Source organism: Pleurodeles waltl, chromosome 6, assembly GCF_031143425.1.
Source record: "Pleurodeles waltl isolate 20211129_DDA chromosome 6, aPleWal1.hap1.20221129, whole genome shotgun sequence".
Taxonomy (NCBI): domain Eukaryota; kingdom Metazoa; phylum Chordata; class Amphibia; order Caudata; family Salamandridae; genus Pleurodeles; species Pleurodeles waltl.
Window position 1 is genome coordinate 696,027,489 of NC_090445.1, and position 25,733 is coordinate 696,053,221.

The 25,733-nt window shown below is 48.9% G+C and overlaps 1 protein-coding gene across 1 annotated transcript in view; it reads right to left on the reverse strand.

The window, feature by feature from the left end:
- LOC138301681 (deleted in malignant brain tumors 1 protein-like) overlaps positions 1 to 25,733 on the reverse strand; it is a 219,536-nt gene that overhangs the window by 42,984 nt on the left and 150,819 nt on the right. Inside the window, 4 exon segments of the mRNA XM_069242195.1 lie at positions 4,447 to 4,450; positions 7,491 to 7,820; positions 13,646 to 13,680; positions 16,710 to 16,731. Of these exon segments, the coding sequence (XP_069098296.1) occupies positions 4,447 to 4,450; positions 7,491 to 7,820; positions 13,646 to 13,680; positions 16,710 to 16,731 (391 nt within the window).

The window sequence follows — 25,733 nt, forward strand, 5'->3', positions numbered from 1 at the left end:
GTGGTCCCCCACGAGCAGTCGATGCTGCAGTACAAAGAGACAGGCTGGTGATGCTCCATTCTGGTTTTCAGTGCGAACGATGTGGTCTTGATGTGAATGCGCCCATTTGCACTTGCAACAAGCCCCAGAAGCTTGATTTCAATGCCCATGAGCCACAAAAAGGGTCCAGGACTTGAGAGGCACCACTTGAAGGGCAGGAGCTGTTTTGGTAGCCTTTTATGTCCCTGGGGCTCAGATCAAGAGGCCAGCATACTGGCCCTTGGAGTCATTCTGGAGTCCTGGGTTCAAGATGAAGTTGCAGGTCCAGTTCTTCTTTGTCAGGCAAGAGAGCAGCAGGCCAGGACAGCAGGGAAGCAGTTCCTTCAGAGCAGCAGTGCAGCAGAGTGGCAGTCCTTGTAGCTCCACAGCAGTCCTTCTTCCTTGCAGAGAATCAACATGTCCAGAAGTGTTCTGGAGTGGTGGTGTCTGAGGTCCAGTATTTATACAATCCAGGCGGGGGCCTTTAACAAGGAAGCAGGAGTTTAATGCTGGTATAGCTGAGCTACAGAGGGTTATGAGGCTGTTACATCATTCTACCACTATAGGGAAGAATGTTCTAATAAATAAAACAACGGCCTCACAGAGCCCGAAGGGACTGAAATCCCCTCATGCTCACTGAGGCTTTTGTTATCAGCAACATCTGTGAACCACAACATTGGAATGTTGGAGCTCCAGGCTTCTATCAGCAATTAGAAGCCTGGAGCACTCTATAGTTTTCAGTGAAGCTCCCAACATTCCAGAGTTCTAATTGCCAGTAAGTGCTTTAATAAGAATACTAATCATGCTCTACAAATTGTACTGAATGAACTGCATGGCTTAAAAAAGTTGCTTGCTCAGCCTATTGATGTATGTGATTACATTTCAAATAGTAAATATGAAGCAGAAAGAAAACGTCTTTATCAATTTGGGGAATGAAACAAGCAACAGAATTGCAATATAGAAACAATAATGCTTACTGCACAAGGATATTCTTCACTTAAATCCATAGCTGATAGTTTGGTGAATTGTCATAAGTCGCTTCAAAGACCAGGCCCTGGTTCCCAGGGACTGTGTCTGCATTAAATGATCAAGAAATTTCCTAATAGAACTAAAATGAGCGAAACTAATAGACAGAGACCAGCAAAGTTCGTGAGCGGCACAAAACCTGAAATAGACATAAATTGGATGTAATGGGTTGCAGAAGCGGACCACACTGTGGTCATTAAGTGCAGGCCAGCAATTAAACCATGGTAGGCAGAGGCAATGGAATCTCTGATGTACTAAGTTACACTCTAGGCAGTGAATGAAGGAAGTTTTATTCATAAATAAAGAGTGACATTGTAAGGATTGAGTGGCTGAGTACAAGTGATGGGATCCCTCCTCACTTGAACGATAACGTGGTACAAATAGTGGAGGGAAACAAAGAAATGGCTGAAAACCTATTAAATATCGGACGTAGGTTCACTTCCATACTTCTTCCTGAATACAGACCTGACCGGAGCTCATGAGAACTGTCTTCTACGGAAGCCAGTAGAGAACTGAGGCAGTGACACACCAATATATGTAGCAGAAACGGAGTAACAAATGTGAGGTTTTACTTGCTCTTCTGCCACAAGCAGTTAGGATGCCCTGTAGTATTTCGTGTGGGCCAAATAAAATACCTAATATAATGCCTAAATACATGAGTGATCAGTTTCGGGAACTAAAAAATGGTGGTTGACAGAAGAATTGGTTGTGGGTTGTAATCCCATATATCATTGAGTGTACAAGTTGTTTTAAAATGGCTTTAGTTATATTTGCATCATGAAATATTGCACGGTTACATCAAAAACTGAAATAAAGATTGCAGTATACTGACTAATTTGATGTTTTCTGATTACAGGAAACAAGGTCAGCTGTAGCTGAATGCAAACAAGGATATTGTATTCTTTTCAGCAGCAGCTGGGCAGAGAAGTAGAGCATGAGGAATATAAACAAATTGGATAAGCAATACATTTATCAGTAAACGTTTCGATAATAAGAGTAGAAATAATATATATTCAAATTTTTGCACTGATAGATATGAAGACTAAGAATTTCCAAATTGATGGCATATATAAAAAAATCCATTGCTCTGCCTCCAAGGATACAGCAGTGGTTTCTGAGCTGAATGATTTCCTTGTGAAATGAAGTATTAAGTTGAAAAGGACACGTGTAAGGTGACCGCAATTTTATTTCTCGACTTGAAGATGCCCATGAGTTGCCAAGGGTAAGAATAAAAGGTAGATGCTAATTTGGACATCCCCGAGGTAGTAATGTATATTAAGAACCTGCCGAATTGTACAATACTGATATATGTTTTGATGCTTTTAGAATTTGAAATTATTGCTGCTGTTCTAGTTTACCACATTTTTATCTTATCAAGTAGTACTGAGTTAGAGGAAAGCAGCAGAATCCCTTGAAGGGGCAGCCAAAATGTACAAATAGCCATGCTTCTGAAAACTGCACTGAAAGAGAGATGTTTGAAATGAGGAAGTTGAATCGATGCTTAACACAGGAAGGACATCTAATCCTCATAACAAGGCCTCAGCTACCTACAATATTTTCCAAAGGATCACCAAATAAACAGATTAAAGGAGAAGGTTCAAAGGATTAACTAGTCCTGTTACTACGACCGAGCCTAACATTTCACCAAGTGATAAAAGACGCCCATTAACATTAAAAATGAATGTCTGCACAGATGAAATTGTAGCATGCGAAAGCAGATTTATTCATGCCATTAGCAAATAGTGATATATTGACTACAAGATAGGCGGTTATTGGCGCACCTTCAACTGACGCAAACAATTTTAAAGGTAAGAGGGAAATCAATTCCATTGAAAGGAGGGGTTGTGTAAATGGTTAAAGTGCCCAAATTACCACCGCTAGCGAGAGAAGAGAATGACTTGCTGATCAGTAAGACAATTCATTCAATAAGGAACTATTGCCATTAAAACTCGGTAATTCACTCTGACATCACAGCTGCCAAGCGATTCTCACCTGTTATAGTCTATTTTGATTATATTAAACTTTATTTCAAAGATAATTAATATTCGAATGGTGTCAGAGCTCTTGATCAAAACCAGGCAACATCATCCAATTTAAATACAATCCACCATATCCTGCTATTCAGCAGGTACATAAAAAGAATTTCACCTATACCAACGGTTATCAATGGTTAATTCTGATTCTGTTTTAGACAGATTAGATAGACACGGGCTGCTGAAGATCCACATATCCTAGTTGCTAAATTACGGCTGTTAGCTAAAACACCTGCAACATAATACTCAATACCATCAAAAGTGGCCCACAGTGCAATGGTCAAAATGATATTTATTCTGATGACTTCTCTCAATTGCCAAAGACCCCCGCTATCTCCATGAATGAGGCAAATGATTTTTCCGTTTTAAACATTCTATCTTGAAATGCACCAGTCTGAAATCAAAGTAATACGATCCCAGTAGCGGCGCCTTTATTGGAGACTTTGACAATTAGAACTCTGACATTTGCTTATTCCAAGCGACCTGGCTGACAACACCGGTTGATAGATTGGACTTTAGAAACGTTAGTATTGAGGTGATCAATAAGGGACTTGACAGCACCTTTGGGATCTAGTACTATGGATTAGAATATCACTGGTGTGTAAAACTAAGCAATTGTGTATTGACTCAAAGGACCTTTTAGGATTGCCATTGACTACACACAAATGGCATATCATAAAGATATATTACATATAATACACCCAGAGGAGCAATGAGTCAGCTACATTACTTCTAATGGAGTCCTGCTTGAGTATAATATTGGAAAATGCCCTTCATTTATAGCAGAGGGTTTTAAAATAGCCTATGAGCCTCTCCATGAAGGAAATCCATAACAGAACCAGAGGGCGAGAAGCTGGGCATACCTATGTTGGATCCTTCCCATGTTAAAAGTTGGACAGCTATGGCAATTCAGCTGGCTGTTATGACTTTAAGTTATGGCCTTAGATCATGCAACGAAGGGACAAAATACAATAAGGGTGTACTTTTAATAGACCCCATCAGAGCAGCAGGATTAATTATATTATGCTTGGCACGTGACTAGGGCCTACCTTGGAGGACATGGCAGTATTTATTTGAAAAAAACGTGCCCTTCATTTAACTTTGAATAACATGGGCAATTTTCTGCCGGGCGGACTGAGACTAAAACAGATTTGTTATTGAGAGTTGCTAATAACAGAAGGTCTTAAAAAGTGGTTTCCTTAAGCCAACAGCCAGAGACAGTAGCACACATTTACAAAGCGGTTGTAGATACACTGGATCCACTGCCACAAGACACTCCCACTTCCACAAACTGCTCACTCATAACTTATGTTCATAACAACATGTTTGCATTAATAAGAGACTATTTCTACAAATAAATTAAAGCTACAACTCTGAAGGTAAAACACACTCTTAGGATTAAAAGGGATTGCTAAAAGGGAAAACATGAGCTTGTTACTGCAATCAACAGTGGAAATACGGTTGCAGTAAGGGTGTTAAAGCACAGTACAAAACAAAAACAATGGGAGCATGACAATTGGCGTGATCTAGGGTCACTTAAAATGAATGATTGCAATATAATTTGGCACATGGTTGCCAATGCAGCCTCCATGCACACACCATTGTTGATACTTTTACTGAACCACATGTTTGAGTCAAACATTCTGGAGACATATATTCCAATTCGTTATCAGCCACTGATAGCAGAGGAACATGGAACACCAAAAATGACAAATGGTACTGGGGGGATGGGGTTCTATCTAGATTATTCCCTTTTGGTGATTAGTGATATGAAACCAGGTAAGACTTCTGGCCTTGGTAAAATTTTCAAGGACCTATTTTTGTCAGAACCTACAGATTTGGGCCCTGTATATTATTACCTTACCAAACGCAATAATGACAGGCTCTGAAATACCAGGAACTTGGCAAGGGTGGTGATTGTTCCAATTCACAAAAAAGGCAGCAAGGATGATTACAGGACTATTAGCCTAATTGAGAATCTACAGACAAATTCCTGTAGAGCAGTGGTCACCAAAACAAAGGCCTGATTACAATCTTGGCAGATGGGTTACTCGTTTGCAAACATGACAGATATCCCGTCTGCCATATTACAAGTGCAATTATATCCCATGGAACTTTAATCAGGCCTCAAGATTGGACGATGGGGAGTGAGGCTTTGTCCCATCTTTAGGCTGCGTTTTAAAATAAGGTGTGCACCACTGACCAGGCCTTCCGATTGTTGCTTATGCACTAGAAAACTGTTGTTTTACTGCTGGGACATCTGTATGTCACCCATGTCGACCTAAGGACTGCATTTGACTAATCCCCCAATCTAAACTATGATCAGTACTAATGTGTAGGGGCATTCCTGAAACCATTCTGTCCACACGTATCTGTCTGCATACTAGCAACTATGTCAAGTTACATGGAGGAAAAGGAAATTAACTGATTGTATTCCACTAGTTAAAGGATTTCAACAGGGATGTGTATTGGCTCCTGTCCTGTTTTCCTTGAAAATCAATGGAGCTCTAGATCCTTTAGATCTTTGTACAAACGATTCAGCAAGATTAGCTTTACTTTACTTAAGCTGATCACACTTTATTGATATATAAAACTCCTATGGGCCTTCATTTTGTTAAAGACCAGTTCACTGGTTTCTGTGTTGACAATAAATACATCGAAATCAAATATATGTCTTTTAATGTTCACAAAGCCCTTAGGTGTGTATTAACGCTAGAAACTTTTAAGAATAGAAGAGTCAAGAGATTTTAATATATTTGGGTGTAAAGATGGCAGACACCATGTCATGAACCCTGCAAATCATTAAGAGCCAAATAAAGCTCTAGCACAAAGCATCAGCTGTAATGAAAATTGTCAAATCTATTTCCTACAGATCCGTTTCACCAACTCTAGGAATGGCTCTTTTTGGTGCAGAAATGTGGGGTTTTAACGGTGAAAGTGGTCTATCTAGGGCCGAAAACAAAAGTCTCAGAGTTTTTCTTTCCAATATGTAAGAACGCTTCCTTACACTCTTTGCACCTAAATATGGACAAGTGGACAAGAAAGACCTAGCCAATTTCTTAAAACTTAGACTGCTTTTATATTGGTGTTGATTGTGGTCCACTGTAGTGCTGGACCCATTTAGAAGGGGCCTCCAGAAAGAGTTAACCTTGGGCAACCTGTTCATCATCCCATGGCTGAAAATGTGCAATCTAGATTGTGTGACCTAGGGCTGAATGAGCTGTGGAAACCTAATGAGGTTGTCAGGGAAACATATTAAATATAGATTCCGGTCACATGTGGTGGAGCGATGGTGATAGGAATCAAGACAGAGAGGTGTTACAGAGCACTTTCCTAATTTCAAGAATGAGTTGAAATTTTAGATTTTTTTTTTAATATCATCCTCTCTGCTGCTAAATAGCAATTTTTTATATTTAGGTATGGAATACTACCTGTAAACAACTTTAGTTGACAGTGGCCAGAAAGTACCTCTACTCTCATTTTGGCATATACTCTATGTGTTTTTTGAAGCGGGAAACAGAAGTGCATCCATTTTTTGTGTGATGCCTACACTCTATTGTGAAGAAGATGGATAGTTCCTATATGTCATTTATTTGGCATGACACATTACACATTTGCTCTGACTATTTTTCATTCAGATACCGATAGTCCTAGTGTGTTTATTGTGGCCAGATTACTTTTCTTTTCATGGTACCTGAGAATGAAGAGCTGTGACAATTAGTATGTGCGATTGCATGTATTATAGTTAGATGTTATACTCTTATACTATCATATTTTATATTTCTAAGCTCATTATGTATTATGTATGCGTGTATTTAAAAAATTCAGTATGTTTCATATGGTAACTTCCTTAAAAAAACTGGATTTTTGATGGAATTGTATATAGAGAATCATGAAGAAAGTGAACAAGACCTACTGGTTTAGTCTGTGGTAGCGGCTAAGGAAATAACTATAATAAAAAGTTAGAATGGCCTGCAAGAACCTATCTGCAAAAGTCTGTCCTGAACTTTGAAGGTTACTATCAAGAGGTTTGAACAGCCTGGAGAATTTCCCAGATTATCATATACCCACAAAGGCATGGTTTAGAAACAGGAGAAAGACACACATATCAGTAGCAAGACTAGAGCAGTAGCAATAGCAGATAATTTTAAAATGTCACAATATCCTCTGTGGTTTTCAAAGAATTGAATTCATTCTAATCCTGACTATTTGAAAAAGTTTTCATTTAAAATTAAATTCAAAGAGAGACGAAGGTACTTGTAGGGCACATGGGGTTTATTGTTAATGTTCACAACTAGAAAACCAGAACATCAGGCAGTTCTAATAAGTCAGAACAGATTAGCCATTGAGAAAAACTGCAAAGGAAGGACATATTTTGGCATGCTACACGTAATAAAATCAAGTGCAAAATACCTGAACAGATAACCCCTGCATCATTGCTATGGAGACAGTTATGTATGTTCCATCCTTTGTTGGGACAGTCCCACAGGTGAGCTTCTTGTCCTCTGCAGAGTACATCATCTAGAAGAATGCTTCCAGTTCCCTGACCAAAAAAGGCCGCTCCAGGCGAAGCCAGGACACTTCCACAGCCCAGCTGTCTGCAAACAACTTGTGAATTCGCTGTACTCCAGAAATCATCACACACAGTCCCCCAGGTGCCCTCATAATAAACCTCAATGCGGCCGGCACACCTCTGTCCTCCATTAACCAGGCGTAAGCCCACCCTTTCAGTATCACCAGGAGCTAAAGAGACAAATAATTGAGAGGTAATTCTTATCAGGTAGACAGGGTCTTTCAAAACTGCAAAGTATTTCTTTAACTTGTGAATATTCATTACTTTAGATCAGAAATACTGTTTGGTTGAACAGTCGGAATTTAATGAGAAACTTGTTAAACGTTTGTAGGGGTGAATTTCTAAAACATTTAAAAGGGCATGGCTAATAGCAATGTACTACAATCATTAAAGTCCTCGGATGCGCTACAAGTAGAAATCTTTTTTGCATAATATTAAATATACTTTTCATCAAGTAATGATAATTTAACTATTCTGCTCTAAAACTCTGGCAGAAGTAAAAAAAATTGAAATATCTACATGGATATAATTAGAAAGGTGTGCAGTGCGATAGGCAAATGCTAAATCATTACTGTATTCTAAGTCACTGACATGTACATAAGTTTCCAAGATATTGTACAGTCTTCAAAAGATTTAGTGAACCTGCTACACTTTTAAAACTGGAACAATGGGCCAGATGTACAAAGTATTTTATGAGTTGCAAATGGCCGTTTTCAACCAGTACAATGCTTTTTGACACATACTAACCCTATTTTAGAAGTCGGTAACCTATTACGGACTCGCAAAATAGGGTTTGCGATTCAGTATTTGGAACTTTTCATTTTGTTGTTTGAAATGCATCCTGTTTTCCTTCAACAAGACGGGTTGCATAAAAAAACTGCTCAATTTAAAAGCATTCAAAGACATAGTGGTCTGCTGACCTCAGCAGGCCACAATTCCTGTGAGTGCCGGACATTCCCAATAGGTCGCAAATTGTGACCTGCCTCCTGAATATTAATGAGGCAAGGTGGGAAAAGGGGATGGAGTCACTGGTCCGTCAGCTACAGAGGGAGGGGAGGGATACAGGGGATAGAGATCAGGGAGCAGGGGTGGCCTTTATAAGTGAGTAAGTATATAGGGGGTGTTACAGCAGGTGTCTTAACTTGCAATTATTAATGAGTGTTTATGTATTTTGAATAATGAATTTAGTAAAAAATGAATAATGTAGAGAAAAATAATGCACACATTTCAAAATGTGACCTCGGAGAATGGCCACCAATGTTCACGAAATGTACTAATTAATGATTAATACTTATGACATATTGAAAATGTATTAGATTAATGTAGCTATATATCATATTAAGGGTTATGAAGTATGCTTTAGCTTCATTAATTGTAGACCTTAACGTAGCGAGTGTCTTGGCCTAGTTTTGCCAGGCCTCCTCCAAAAGCTTTATTTCTTAGCAGTTAATAAAAATGCTGACATAGTGAACTGTGCTGTGAAATGCCCATTGTCTTGTTAAAAGTGCTTAAACAAAGCTTTCTGTGAGACTCAACGAACAGGAGATGATATTTCTAGCAGTGTAACAAATCGTGTGTAATGTGTGTGAGATGTACTTTCCCAGGAAGCAAACAATGAAGACACTGACTGGAGATGAATATGCAACAAAATTGTTACCTGACAAGGTGGATGATGAGGACATCGTAAAGTGGACCAATCAACTTTGTGTGGAGAGCGAAATATTAGAATTCATAGATTTGGTTATAGAAATATTATTGGGTAGTGTATAAACGTACGATTAACTGACCAATAGGTAATTAGGGGATGGTTTAGGTGACTTTGATATAACGTGACTGAGGAAAATTATTCAGACCAGATTTTGAGATCTAGAGTGACTTTGAGAGAAGAAGAGACTTTAGAAGAGATTCGAGATTCTGTTATTGGGCTCATATTCTCTGACTGAGAGCCTGATGTTTTGCTGATCGATTAATGACCTGAGGACGAAGGCTGATTCTGCTTGCTGACCCATACCGAGGATAGGGAGATATGACAATGTGATTGTTTTGCATTTGATGCCTTTTCTTTCTAGGTACCAACTGCGCTGTTTTGATGAGACCCATACCTAGATGTTTTTTCTAAATTTGTGTTCTAAATTGTTTTGCATGAAGCCCAACATGCTGATGCTAATCTGATGTTAGTTGAGGGCACTCAAACTTAACTGACGAATACAGGGACTAATGATTGACGAGTTATCTTGCTGAGTTCTATGTATCATATGTCTTTATTGCAGCTGATTCTGCTATTGATCTGCACCGTAACTTTAGAATGTGTTGTGATTCAAGCTTTGATTAAATTGCGTTTCTTCTGCCGTTTTGGTCAACCAGTATTGTTCTTATATGTGTTCCATTTGATTTTGAGATTAATCTACATGACTTTAGCATTTTTATTATAAGAGAAATAAACTTACTAAACTTTTATTAAAGGTGTGGTTATTCATGGCTGAAAGGTCATGGTGCATGACATTTACAGACTCCATTGATTATTGACTTTATTGATTACTAATGACTGTTGATTATTGTGAACTGATCATTTGTTCATGTCCTGGAGCTATGGCGAGAGCATCTTAAACGAGTCAAGTGTTTCATCGATCTATTCGCATTCCCTTGTAAGTTCACTTATTAAGGTTCAACGCGCTATCAGGGGCAGGCTGAACATGGTTGGTCGAATTAAACCCAACTGTGAGCAAGGAAAAGCCAGAGAGGGCAGAGGTAGGCCAGTATTATGAACAGTAGAAAGGGTGAGCACTGCTGTGATTGTGGTTGTAATGAGAGGCATAAATGCGCAAGGGCCATGTTTTGGGGTAGCATAATCTTGGGAGTCATTGGCTTTTTAAGCCAGTGCATCATGGTGTCTTGCTGTTCGGTAGATCCCTGTGCTGTGAAGTCACCCAGGTGAGGTAACTATCACCAAGAAGCATGGAGAAACAGAGGTAGAACGTAAGTGAATGCTGTAGTCAGATGTGCTAACTCGTCAAAACCTTGATAAGTAAACTTACAAGGAGACACGTCTAGGCCAATGAACCTTTTGACCACGTTTGAGGACTTCCCAGAACGTGATATTCTTTGGCATCACAATAAATAGGTCAATAACCCCATCGATATTCACAATAACTAATCAATCAGGTTAATCAATAACAATTAATGTAGATCACTACCACGAGCGCACCATGGGGGTCATTCCAACCCTGGCGGTCGGTGTTAAAGCGGCGGCCAACCCGCCAACAGGCAGGCGGTAAAAAAAATGGAATTCTGACCCTGGCGGGAACCGCCAACAGAGACCGCCACTTTAACACTCCGACCGCCACGGCGGGACAAACAAACAGCGCGGCGGTCACCGCCAACAGACAGGCGGGAGCCAATGTATCGCCCACCCTATCACAACCCACCAATCCGCCACCTTTTCCGGGGCGGTAGCCCCGCCGATAAAAACAGGACAGAAACAGACATTACGAACGGAAAACGCTCACCTCTACACACTCCACGAGGAATCTGGACAGCATAGAACCCGAACTACACATCCTACCAGCTATTGTCTTCTTGCTCCTCTACCAGGAGCACGAACGCCGGCGCAGAAGACACCGGTGAGTACTGCACCTACGACACAGGGGAGGCAAAAAATTACGGGCACACACATACGCGACACACCCACCCTCACCCTCACCCACAACTACATACACATCAATGCAGAGCAACAACTCAGAGTGACACCCCCTAAACCCCCCGGAAGAATGCAAAGACAAAATAAAATGTTCATGAATTTTGAAGTATATTGAATGGCTAAGTAAAAAAATATATCCAACATCTATAACTATATATACAAATGTAAATTGTCCTGTGCAAATTGGGTATCAGCCATTGTTCGTGGGCCAATGGGCCTAAACACATGGGCAAAGCCCACACTCGATACCCGAATCCATTGGAGAGAACACTGCAGGGGCATCAGATAGCAAAACTACAGGCACCTCAAGGGGAAGGGAAGGGGGGGCACCTCAGCCAGATGAGTCCACGACGCCAGATCCACGAGGGGCCTCCATGGCCACTGTTCAATCCTGGGGAGTGCAAAGCCACAGTCTCACAAGTCTCTACAGTGGGTGGATTGCCCACTGTGCCATCCTGGGGAGTGCAAAGCCACAGTCTCACAAGTCCAGACAGTGGGTGGATTGCCCACTGTGCCATCCTGGGGAGTGCAAAGCCACAGTCAATCAAGTGGATTACAGACTCCACTGGTTCTGGAGGAGGCATGGTGCCCAGAGTGCGTCGTGCAGCCTGGCCCGACCCAGATCCGGCCCTGCCCCTTCTGCCAATGGGCCAGCGGTGCATGAGACTGCGGTGCCCTGTCCAGCGGTGCTTGACTTGAAGGGCCCAGCGGAGCGGTGCAGAGACGGCGGTGCCCAGCGGAGCGGTGCTTGACTTGAAGGGCCCAGCGGAGCGGTGCAGAGACGGCGGGGCCCAGCGGAGCGGTGCTTGACTTGAAGGGCCCAGCGGAGCGATGCTTGACTTGAAGGGCACAGCGGAGCGGTGCAGAGACGGCGGGGCCCAGCGGAGCGGTGCTTGACTTGAAGGGCCCAGCAGAGCGGTGCTTGACTTGAAGGGCCCAGCGGAGCGGTGCAGAGACGGCGGTGCCCAGCGGAGCGGTGCTTGACTTGAAGGGCCCAGCGGAGCGGTGCAGAGACGGCGGTGCCCAGCGGAGCGGTGCTTGTCTTGAAGGGCCCAGCGGAGCGGTGCTTGACTTGAAGGGCCAAGCGGAGCGGTGCAGAGACGGCGGGGCCCAGCGGAGCGGTGCTTGACTTGAAGGGCCCAGCGGAGAGGTGCAGAGACAGCGGTGCCCAGCGGAGCGGTGCTTGACTTGAAGGGCCCAGCGGAGCGGTGCTTGACTTGAAGGGCCCAGCGGAGCAGTGCTTGACTTGAAGGGCCCAGCGGAGCGGTGCTTGACTTGAAGGGCCAAGCGGAGCGGTGCAGAGACGGCGGTGCAGAGACGGCGGTGCCCAGCGGAGCGGTGCTTGACTTGAAGGGCCCAGCGGAGCGGTACTTGACTTGAAGGGCCCAGCGGAGCGGAGCAGAGACGGCGGGGCCCAGCGGAGCGGTGCTTGACTTGAAGGGCCCAGCGGAGCGGTGCAGAGACGGCGGTGCCCAGCGGAGCGGTGCTTGACTTGAAGGGCCCAGCGGAGCGGTGCTGAGACGGCGGTGCCCAGCGGAGTGGTGCTTGACTTGAAGGGCCCAGCGGAGCGTTGCTTGACTTGAAGGGCCCAGCAGAGCGGTGCTTGACTTGAAGGGCCCAGCAGAGCAGTGCTTGACTTGAAGGGCCCTGTTCAGCGGTTCTTGAGACGGCGGTGCCCTGTTCAGCGGTGCTTGTCTTGAAAGGCCCTGTTCAGCGGTTCTTGAGACGGCGGTGCCCTCTTCAGCGGTGCTTGTCTTGAAGAGCCCTGTTCAGCGGTTCTTGAGACGGCGGTGCCCTGTTCAGCGGTGCTTGTCTTGAAGGGCCCTGTTCAGCGGTTCTTGAGACGGCGGTGCCCTGTTCAGCGGTGCTTGACTTGAAGGGCCCTGTTCAGCGGTGCTTGACATGTGTCTCCAGGGCACCAGATCCGGCCATGACATGAATCTCACTCGCCACCCGAGATGTGGCTGCCGTGCCCTTCGTGCACATCTGTCTTCTCGCTTGCGGGGCCCTCCTGTGCTGCCGTCCCGGGCCCGTGGGTGTCCTCCTTCACCCCTGGAATGGGGCTGGTGGGGCTCTCCTGGGCAGCTCGCCTGCTGACGGACTTGTCGGGCGTGCTGCCCTTGCCACCCTTCCCTGCTCCTCTGTGGCCCTTTCCTCCCTTTGTCGGTGTGCCAGGTGGCACCCCACTTCCTGACGGTGCCAGGGTAGTGCCCTTGGAGCCTGCTGTCTCTGGCCTCTCGCGCCGGGCACTGGCTTTTTTGGCTTTCTTTCCAGGGGGTGGGCTGGCTGTATCTTTACTGCTAGCCGAAGTAGCTGGCCTTGAAGGTGGTGGACTCCAAAATCCTTGGACTATTGTCCTTGTAGGTCCAGGTTTTGTGGTGGCTGATGTGCTGGTTGGAGTCTTATGAGATGGAGGGGGTGGATCAGGTGATGGAAAGAGGTTAATTTTGGACAGGAAAAACTTTTTTGGAGCAGTGGGAAGGGTAGGTGTAGTGGGTATGGGAGTGGAGGAAGAGGATGTGGTTGTAGGTGAGTCAAGTCTGGTGTCTTTGGGTGCAGGTGCTTGTGCTGGAGGCTGTCGTGAGGTGGATGGCTGTTGGGTGGGTGGCTGCCTGCGTTTGTGTGGTTTGGAAGAGGGGGTGACAGACACACTGGGAGAGGACACAGGGCACGTGTAAATGGTAGTGGGGGTGGTGACTGCACGTGTGCGGAATGTTCTGGTGGGTGTGCTGGTGATGGACGTAGTGGCTGATGATGTTGTGCATGCAAGTGTGAGTGGAGATGTCACAAGGAGGGAGGAGGGAGACGAGGAGGAGGGGGACACAGAGGAGTCAGTGGCTGTTGGCATGTCTGCATGTGGCTGTTGCTTGGGTGAATGCTTGTGTGATGTGTGGTGCTTATGTCTGGATGAGCTTCCCTTGGGTGTTGAGGTGTGTGCAGGCTGGTCTGTGGGTGTGTCTGGGATAGGCAGAGGTACAGGGGAGTGGGACTGGGTTGAGGAAGTTGGAGGAGGGAGGCAGGAGACAGGGACAATGGCTGCCGTCAGTGCTGAGGCCAGAGTGTTGAACGATCGCTGATGGGCAGCCTGACCCGAATGAATGCCCTCCAGTTATGCATTACTCCGGTGCACCTCCCTTTCTACACCCTGGATGGCATTCAAAAGGGTAGACTGTCCAACAATGAGCGTCCTCAGGAGGTCAATGACCTCCTCACTGAGGGCAGCAGGGGTAACTGGGGCAGGGCCTGAGGTGCCTGGGGCGAAGGAGATGCCCACCTTCCTGGGTGAGCGGGCACGGGGCGAAGGCTGAGGAGCTGCTGGGAGGGCAGAGCTGGTACGCTGGGTGGCGGCTGTACCTGTTGTTGCGGTGGGCACAGATGTTGCCGCCACCACAAGGGAGCTCCCTTCCGAGGACGTGTCTGTGTCGCTGGTGTCACCACGTGTCCCCGCTGTGGAGCTCCCCTCGCCCTCCGTTTCACTGGTGAACTCCGAGTCGGTTGCATGGCCCTCTATGGCCATGTGAGATGCAGCTCCCTCGTGCTCCGATGCCACTTCTCCTCCGCCTGATGATGCTAATGCACACATGAACAGGAAGACCACCAAAAAAAGGGGGTGGGAGAAATAAAGACATGTTGAGTGCATTCATTGGCGACACAGTTGGCGGAGAGGACAGACACAGAAGCCCCCTGCACTACGCCGCGCACTTGGGGTACACTACTCAATCCGTGGGACATGGCCTACAAGCCTATGGACGACAAATCCACACATAGGTGACACAGGGCCATGATTAGCTGTACTAGGCAACCTACAGAGGTGGGGGGCGGGGGCACAGGGCCATGCCTAACGGAGGGGCCTAGCCTACGGAAATCGCCCTGGCCTAGGGTTAGCCACAGCCCTCCTCCCCCACCCAGACACCTCCACTGCGCGCAAAGTCAGCAGAATGTATTTGTACTCACCCCCTTGTGTCTGCTGTGATGTCCTCACGCGCCCATCCAAATCAGGGTAGGCCACCGCCAGGATCCGGGACATCAGGGGGGTCAATTGACGAGTGCCACCCCTCCTACGTTGGGAGGCCATCCTCAGCAGAGCCTCCGCGGTCTTCCTGCTCCCGCGGCGGATGTCCTCCCACCTCTTGTGGCAGTGGGTGCCCCGTCTGTTGTGGACCCCCAGGGTCCGGACGTCCTTGGTGATGGCACGCCAAATGTCGATTTTCTGATGGGCGCTGACCTATGTGACATGTACAGGGGGAGAAAAATAAACAATCATTTTCTGCATGCTCGATGTGAGTGGCCCCCCATCCCCACCCTTGCCATGTGGCACATGCTCTCATCTGTCATTTGATGCATGCCTCATTCGCTCCCCTCCCCACCATCGTTCATTCACCCCACTCAACCCAGGCATTGGCCACAAAGCATCGTCCCAGTGTACTTACCTGTTGGTCTGGAGGACCGTAGAGTAGCGCATACTGGGGGAGGACCCCATCCACGAGTTTCTCCAATTCTTCAGAAGTGAAGGCAGGGGCCCTTTCCCTAGTCGCAGCAGCCATTGTCTCTTCCAGACCGAGGTCACAGCAGCACTTGCAGTATAGGTCCTCTCCTGTGGATGATCAGGTATCGAGTGATTAAGCAGATAGAAAATGGCGGTCACGCCCGCGGCGGTGCGTACCGCGGCGGTGCGTACCGCGACCGCCGGCGCACATCGTCATTGGCTCCTGAGACCCATATGGTTCAATGTTAACCAACGCGGCTTCGACCGCCTCCCGCCACGGTGTGCCACGCCAGCGCATTGACCTCACATCCCACTTCACTTCACAGGTCAGGCAGCCGCCATTTCAAGTGGCCACATGGCTTAAAATCTACTGCGTCACACATACCTAGGCCTTGCATCAACACTCATACAAGCCATTCAATGCATTGAGAATCGTGTACTGTGCAAGCTGTGGGAACGTACCTGTGGGTTGATTGACTCTGTGCTCCATGTTGTCCTTCCTAGGCACCGTCCGCTGGGACTTGCGAGGAGATGGAGGAATCTTCCTGTGTACAGACTGCTGGTGGACCTGTAGACAATGGAAGAAAGACATGTCATACTGACATACAGGCTTGACAGAGCCACTATACAGGAACTGTGTGCCCAACTGGAGCCAGACCTGATGTCACCCATCCGCCAACCCACAGGGATTCCCCCTCTAGTGCAGGTTCTGTCAGTACTCCATTTCTTGGCAAGTGGGTCATTCCAAACTACAGTGGCCATTTCATCAGGGATGTCACAGCCTATGTTTTTCAAGGTGTTGTCCAGAGTGTTGTCTGCCCTGTTGAAATACATGCGGAGCTACATTGTTTTCCCTGAGGTGGGCGATTTGGCTACGGTGAAGGGTGATTTCTATGCGCTTGGACATATTCCCAACATCATTGGTGCAATTGATGGGACACGTGTTGCTTTGGTCCCCCCCAGCACGACTGAACAGGTGTACAGGAACAGAAAAAGTTATCATTCCATGAATGTCCAGGTGGTCTGTTTGGCTGACCAGTACATCTCCCATGTAAATGCCAAGTTCCCTGGGCCAGTGCATGACGTGTACATCATGCGAAATAGCAGCATCCCTTACCTGATGGAACAACTTCAGAGACACCGTGTGTGGCTAATTGGTGACTCTGGTTACCCTAACCTGCCATGGCTACTGACCCCAGTGAGGAATCCCAGGACAAGGGCAGAGGAACAGTACAATGAGGCCCATGGGCGTACTAGGAGGGTGATCGAGCGGACCTTTGGAAATCGGGAGGACATCAGGAAGAGGTGGAACGACCTACGGGGGAAGGTGCGTTCCGTGGTCTCAAGACACCACCTGGCAGTTCAGAGGACTAACAACATGGGAGGAGCAGGTCTTGGTGATTCTGCATCCTGAGGGCCTCGCAGGAGTAGGTGGAGGAATGGACTCTGGTAAGACAAATCTTAATTATTACATCCCCCACCCTACCTGCATGCCATCACATACCCCCACCCTCGCCCTCACCCCCATTACTCCAACTCCTCACACATGTCCCAATATCACAAACCACCCATCCCAACACCAAGCCCTGCATGCAACAACAAAGCATGGACACCCATCACTAAAGCATGCCCAATGCACATACCCCTACAACCCCCTAAACCATCCTCACACAAGGTCCCACACAGGAATGCAAGCACTGGGGTACACGGTCACCCACCCATTGCACACCATGACACACACAGATGTAATGACCATCCTTTTATACCCCTGCAGGACCCCTACCCAACGTCACCGGACTGGAGAGTCCACACATGTCCACACCACCAACAGAAGAGGCCTACAATGATGACAGATCTAGATGACCAGCCCGGCCCATCGGGGACCTCTGGACAGTCGGTTCCCCTCACCCAGTCACAGGCCACCACAGACCTTCCCCCCTCTGGAAACACCAGCACAGCACCCACCCAGCGGGCCCATTCCTCCGTCCCCAGGACACCTCAATCAGCAGTGTGTCCACCACTACAGGGAACCCAGGATAACCCACCACCCCAACAACAACAGGGACCTGGGGGCAGTGGTAGTGGGCACACGGTCCAGGGGACGGAGGCCCAGGAACACAGGGGAACTGGGAGGGCTGCTGTGCGACAGGGGGCAGACAGGCCAAGGGAACCCACTCTCCACGAGGCCCTCTCCTTCATCATGGGAGCATACCACCACTCCCAGGAGACGATGGCAACGGTACTGGCCAAGTTTCAGGAGACCCAGCGCCTGCAGGAGGAACAGTATATGGGTTTCAGGGAGGAACTCAGAACCATCAGCTCCACCCTGGCACCATCGTAGGGGTGCTGAAGGAAGTACTCAACACCAGGAGGGACACTGTGGCACTACAAGGGGCCCCTGAAACTAGCATGGACAATGAACTTCCCACCACCTCCGCCGGCGCTAGTGGACAGGACGACCTGCCACAGGACCACCACATCAGCACCCCACCCCCTGCAGAGGGAGAACCACCCCGCAAACGGTCCCTGAGATCCAGGACAAAGACAGAGCATGATGCCAAGACCCCTGCCAAGAAATGAGACCACCCTGATTGTCATCCTACTGTCCCACTTTGTCACTCTGTCCATACTTTAACGGCCCCAGCTCCACTTCCTATGCCCATTTGGGCAATGCACCTGTGAGACTAATAGACTGGACTCTGCCATGGACATTCCTCCGCCATCACCCCTCACCATTTCAGTACCCCCTCCAATATTGAGCACTTAAATAAACACACTTAAAGCACAAAACAATCTGGAGTCTTTCTGTGATTTCGAAATAGTGTATTAGTAATTATAGTGACAAAATGCTCTTTCAATTGTAATGTCAACATACCTATGTCACACAACTTTAGTCCATGAGGAATCTAAGCAGATGTCACACAGTGGGACCCACATCTGTGAAATCGTAAGGGAAAGTGGCAACTCAGTGACCATACACTGGGTGAAAACAACACACAGTAGAGAGGTAGTAGTGTTAAAGTACATGTAGTAGGCAGGTCTGTACTCTTACCTGTGTGTCACTGGAAATATTGCTGGATCACTGAGTCACTGTTGTTCATGTCTTCTTCCTCTGCTTCCTCCTCTTCACTGTCCACAGGCTCCACAGCTGCAACAACACCGCCATCTGGACCATCCTCCTGAAGAAAAGGCACCTGTCGTCGCAAAGCCAAGTTATGAAGCATACAGCAGGCCACGATGATCTGGCACACCTTCTTTGGTGAGTAGAATAGGGGTCCACCTATCATATGGAGGCACCTGAACCTGGCCTTCAGGAGGCCGAAGGTCTGCTCGATCACCCTCCTAGTTCGCCCATGGGCCTCATTGTAGCGTTCCTCTGCCCTTGTCCTGGGATTCCTCACTGGGATCAGTAGCCATGACAGGTTGGGGTAACCAGAGTCACCTGCAAATGGTGAGGGACAACTGTTAGACACGCACTAATCTGGAGGGATATCCCCAGACCCAGACAACCATTCCCACTGACTTGCCTCCAGGTGCTCACCTAATAGCCACACACGGTGCCTCTGGAGTTGACCCATCACATAAGGGATGCTGCTATTCCTCAGGATGTAGGCATCATGCACTGAGCCAGGGAACATGGCATTCACATGGGAGATGTACTGGTCTGCCAAACATACCATCTGTACATTCATAGAATGATAACTCTTCCGGTTTCTGTACACCTGTTCACTCCTGTGGGGGGGGACCAAAGCCACATGGGTCCCATCAATGGCACCTATGATGTTGGGATGTGTCCCAGGGCATGGAAATCACCTTTCACTGTAGGCAAATCCTCCACCTGAGGGAAAACAATGTAGCTCCGCATGTGTTTCAGAAGGGCAGACAGCACTCTGGACAATACGTTGGAAAACATAGGCTGGGACATCCCTGATGCTATGGCCACTGTTCTTTGAAAAGACCCACTTGCAAGGAAATGGAGCACTGACAGCACCTGCACTTGAGGGGGGATTCCTGTGGGATGGCGGATTGCTGACATCAGGTCTGGCTCCAACTGGGTACACAGTTCCTGGATTGTGGCACGGTCAAGCCTGTATGTGATAATCAAATGTCGCTCCTCCATTGTCGACAGGTCCACCAACGGTCGGTACACCGGAGGATGCCGGCATCTCCTCACATGTCCCAGCGGATGGTGCCTATGAAGGACAACAGCGAGCACAGAGTCAAACAACTCAGAGGTACATACCCACAGTTTACCCAGAACACCAAACATACACAAAATGTGGCCTGTATGTGTGTTGAGTCTAGGCCTAGGTCTGTGTGACGCAGTTGGAAATGAAGCCATGTGGGCCCCTGAAATGGCGGCTGCCTGACCTCTAAAGTGGGACAATGGGATGTGAGGTAACTGCGCTGGCGTTGCACACCGTCGCAGGAGGCGGTCGAAGACCGCGGCACAATTCTGCATTGGTTAACATTGGACCCTATGGGTCCCAGGAGCAAATGACGATGTATGCCGGCAGTGATGGTACGCACCGCCGCGGACGTGACTGCCATTTTCTATCTGTTCAATCACTTGATACCTGATCTTCGACAGGAGAGGACCTACACTGCAAGTGCTGCTGTGACCTCGGTCTGGAAGAGACAATAGCTTGAGTTTCTGGGGAAAGGGCCCCTGCCTTCACATCGGAGGAGTTGGAGAAGCTTGTGGATGGGGTCCTCCCCCAGTACACGCTACTCTACCGTCCTCCAGACACACAGGTAAGTACACAGGAAGCATGTTGTATGGGCTATGCCTGTGTGGAGAGGGCTGGATGTAAGAAGGAAGGGGGGGGAGTGCTGCGTGCATGAAAGACGGTGAATGCATGTGCCACATGGCAAGGGTAGGGATGGGGGCCAATCACTTTGACGGTGCAGTTGGTAATAACTTCTCTTTTTCCCCTGTACATTTCATGTAGGTCAGCGCCCACCAGAAAAAAGATATTTGGCGTGCCATCGCCAAGGACGTCCGGACCCTGGGGGTCTACCACAGACGGAGCACCCACTGCCGGAAAAGATGGGAGGACATTCGCCGCTGGAGCAAGAAGACGGCGGAGGCTCAGCTGGGGATGGCCTCCCAACGTGGGAGGGGTGCCCGTCGCACCATGACCCCCCTGATGTTCAGGATCCTGGCGATGGCCTACCCGGAGTTGGATGGGCGTTTGAGGGCATCACAGCAGCCACAAGGGGGTGAGTACACTCTCATTCTGCTGACTGCGCGCAGTGGAGGTGTCTGGGTGGGGGAGGAGGGCTGTGGGTTTCCCTAGGCCAGGGCGAGTTCCGTAGGCAAGGCCGTAAGGCAGGCCATGTGGCACCCCAGCCCACCTCTGTAGAGTGCCAAGTACACCTAGTCATGCCCCTGAGTCATCTACGTTTGCAGATGTCGTCCACAGCCTTGTAGGCCATTTCCCAGGAACTGAACAATGGAGCCCAAGAGCGCGGCGTAGTGCATGGGGCTTCTGTGTCTGTCGTGTCCGCCAACGGTAGCGGTAATGCATGCACTCAACATGTCTTTCTTCTGTCTTCCCCCCCCTTTTTGTGGTCTCCCTGTTCTTGTGTGCATTAGCATCATCAGGCAAAGGAGCAGTGGCACCGGAGCACGAGGGAGCTGCATCCCACATGGCCCTGGAGGGCGACACTATGGAGTCTGAATTCACCAGTGGGACGGAGGGCGAGGGGAGCTCCACGGCATTGACAGGAGCTGACACCAGCGACACAGACTCGTCCTCTGATGGGAGCTCCCTTGTGGTGGCGGCAACATCTGTGCCCCCGCATCTACAGGTACAGCCGCCACCCCCCTTACCAGCACCGCCCTCCCAGCAGACCCTGAGCCTGTGTTCCCCGTGCCCGCTCACCCAGGAGGGTGGGCATCACCCTCACCCCAGGCACCTGAGGCCCTGCCCCAGTCACCCCTGCTGCCCTCAGTGAGGAGGCCATTGACCTCCTCAGGTCCCTCACTGTTGGGCAGTCTACCATTTTGAATGCCATCCAGGGTGTAGAGAGGCAGTTGCAACAGACGAATGCATTCCTGGAGGGCATTCATTCTGGTCAGGCGGCCCTTCAGCGAGCTTTTCAGACTCTGGCCTCAGCACTGATGGCAGCCATTGGCCCTGTCTCTAGCCTCCCCCTCCAACTTCCTCCAATCCGACCCAATCCCCTGTACCTCAGCCTATCCCAAGCACACCTACAGACCAACATGCACACACCTCAACACCCAAGGGAAGCTCAGGCAAACATAAGCACCACACATCCCACAGGCACTCACGTAAGCATCACACACATGCAGACACACCAACATCCACTGCCTCCACTGTGTCCCCCTCCTCCTCGTCTCCCTCCTCCCTCCCAGTCTCGTCTGCACTCACACCTGCATGCACTACCTCTACAGCCACTACGTCCCCTCTCCAGCACACCCACACCCCGCTCATGTGCAGTCACCACCCTCACTACCATTCACACGTCCCCTGTGTCCTCTCCCAGTGTGTCTGTGATGCCCCCTCCCAAGATACACAAACGCAGGCACACACCCACCCAACAGTCCTCCACCTCACGACAGCCTCCAGTGCATGAACCTTTACCCAAAGTCACCAAACGTGCACCTCCTACAACCACCACCTCTTCCTCCACTCCCAAACCCCCTCCAGCTACCCGTCCCAGTGTGTCCAAAAAACTTTTCCTGTCCAACTTTGACCTCTTTCCCACACCTCCCCTCCGTCTCATAGGTCCCGAACTAGCACCTCAGCCACAACATCTCCAGGACCAGTGGTGCCTGTAGTCACCGGAATCTGGAGTGCACCGGCCACCAGGGCAGCCAGTATGGCACGGAGCAACAGCACAGACAGTCCCCCACATGTGAAGCATCAGAAGTTGGCCAGTGCCCGGCGGGAGAGGGGAAGACTCCAGCCACCAAAGCTGCTCCCAGGGGTCCCGTTGGGAGTGTGGAGTCAGCTGTGACACCTTCCAAGGTGGGGAAGGGCCACAAGAAACCTGGCAAGTCTGGGAAGAGCAGCACGGAAGAGAAGACCGTCAACATCCCCGATGCCCAGGAGCCCACCGCCAGCATCAGCCCAGCTGCCCAGAAGGCCACCGCCAGCGTCAGCCCAGCTGCCCACCGCCAGCATCAGCCCAGCTGCCCAGGAGGCCACCGCCAACATCATCCCCGATCCCCAGGAGGCCATCGCCAGCACCAGCCCACCTGGCCAGGAGGCCACCGCCAGCGCCAGCCCCGCTGGGCCATGAAGGACTGCCAGCAAAAGCCCTGCTGGGCCATGAAGGACCGCCAGCAAAAGCCCCGCTGGGCCATGAAGGACCGCCAGCAAAAGCCCCGCTGGGCTATGAAGGACTGCCAGCAGCTGAGACCCTGCACAGGGCACCGCCATCTCAAGCACCGCTAAACAGGGCACCGCCATTTCAAGCACCGCTGAATAGGGCACCGCAGTTTCAAGCACCGCTGAACAGGGCACCGCCGTCTCAAGCACCGCTGCACAGGGCACCGCCATCTCAAGCACCGCTGAACAGGGAACCGCCATCTCAAGCACCGCTGAACATGGCACCGCCATCTCAAGCACCGCTAGCCCATGAGCGGCAGGGGCACTGACGCAACTGAGTCCATCACGGGGTGAATGATGCACTCTGGGCACCATGCCCCCTCCAGAACCAGTGGAGACTGTCATCCACTACCTCTGTCCTTAGCAGGATGAAGCACTCTGGGCACCATGCCCCCTCCAGAACCAGTGGAGACTGTCATCCACTACCTCTGTCCTTAGCAGGATGAAGCACTCTGGGCACCATGCCCCCTCCAAAACCAGTGGAGACTGTCTTCCACTTGTGAGACTGTGGCTTTGCACTCCCCAGGATGGAACAGTGGGCAACCCACCCACTGTAGAGACTTGTGAGACTGTGGCTTTGCACTCCCCAGGATATGGCAGTGGGCAACCCACCCACTGTTGAGACTTGTGAGACTGTGGCTTTGCACTCCCCAGGATATGGCAGTGGGCAACCCACCCACTGTAGAGACTTGTGAGATTGTGGCTTTGCACTCCCCAGGATGGAACAGTGGGCAACCCACCCACTGTAGAGACTTGAGAGACTGTGGCTTTGCACTCCCCAGGATTGAACAGTGGGCAACCCACCCACTGTATATACTTGAGAGACTGTGGCTTTGCACTCCCCAGGCTTGAACAGTGGGCATGTGGCCCCCTCGTGGATTTGGCGTTGTGCACTCAAGCGGCTGAGGTGCCCCCCCTTTCTCTCCCCCTGAGGTGCCTGTTTAGTGGCTCTCTGATGCCCCTGCAGTGTTCTCTCCGTCATGGTCGGGGATCTTGTGTGGGCCTCTCCCATACCGTGTGGTCCCAGTGTTCCACGGACTTTCTTAGTGCACTACCTGGACTACTATGCTTGGTATATATTTTGTACATGGTGTATATATATTTCTGCCTACTTGATTTTAATATATTACAATGGTTACACTCATTTTCTTTTGTCTTTGCATTCTTCTGGGGGGTTTGGGGTTGTAACTGTGATGTATTGATATGCATTAGTGTGTGTGTTGTAGTGGGTGAGGGTGGGGGTGTTGCGTGTGTGTGTCCCTGTTTTTTGCCTCCCCCCTCCCCTGTGTCGTAGGTGCAGTACTCACCGTGGTCTTCGCCGCCGGCGTTGGTGCTCCTGGTAGAGGAGCAGGAAGACTATTGCAGGTAGAATTTGGAGTTCCGGGTCCATAGCGTCCTCGTGGGGTGTGTAGAGGTGAGCGTTTTCCATTTGGGATTCCTGTTTCCGCCATGTTTTTATCCGCGGTGAATCCTCCCCGGAAAAGGTGGCAGATTGGCCTGTCATAATAGTGTGGGCGGTACATTGTCTCCCGCCTGTCTGTTGGCGGTGACCGCCGTGCTGTTTGTTTGTACCGCCGTGGCGGTCGGAGTGTTAAAGTGGTTGTCTTTGTTGGTGGTTTCCGCCTTGGTCGTAATTGCAATTTTTTTACCGCCGGCCTGTTGGCGGTCTTACCGCCGCTTTAACACCGACCGCCAGGGTTGTAATGTCCACCAGAGTCTCTTAGAATGGCAAGGGATGATGAAGAATGGCGAAGAATGGTTGATTTCTCTTTGGGTCATGCCGTTATATCAAAACTGTCTAACAAGTCTCTAATTTCCCATTGGGCAATATTTGGTGCATCATTATCTCTGTCTAATAATCCTTCACGCACCTTACTAGAATTTTCACCTAACACAGTTCTCACGCCGTCGATTGGCTCCTGTGATTAACGTCTTCATCGGGTGGAATGCCAGGTAAGAAAAGTTACACTTTACACTCCAGTCAGTAGTTCCATTGTCTTCTCCTAGTCCAGGCGACCTTGCACCTGTTGCGAATTTCACTGTTGCGTTTGGCAAGAATGTCTCCGTGAGCAAGTCGGGTCCCATGAGAAAGAATTTACTATGGCCACACACACATCTCTAGCTTCTGGAAAAGTACAGCTTTGTGTCCTTCAGTAAAACAGCACATTGCACGTTAGAAAAACACAGTTAATATGAGACCAGGCGGCTAGGCCCAGACCTTTGCTAACTAAGGCCTTGTGATTAATTTAGCAAAACCTAATACGTAATTCTTAATGCTAATACAAAGTCATACATTAGTACATTATTAATTCACCATTAACCAGTTTCATTAATCATCGTATACATTGATGGCCACACCCCGTGGGCACATTTCAAACGCGTACATTATTTTTCTAGGTTAAAATATCTTCTATGCAGCTTCATTACACATTATATTGCAAGCTTTTCATGTTAATATTTATCTTAAAAGTCACACTACAACAGATGCATACCCCAGAAGCAACCAAAGTAGGTCAAGGAGGGTGGTATGAGGCATGAG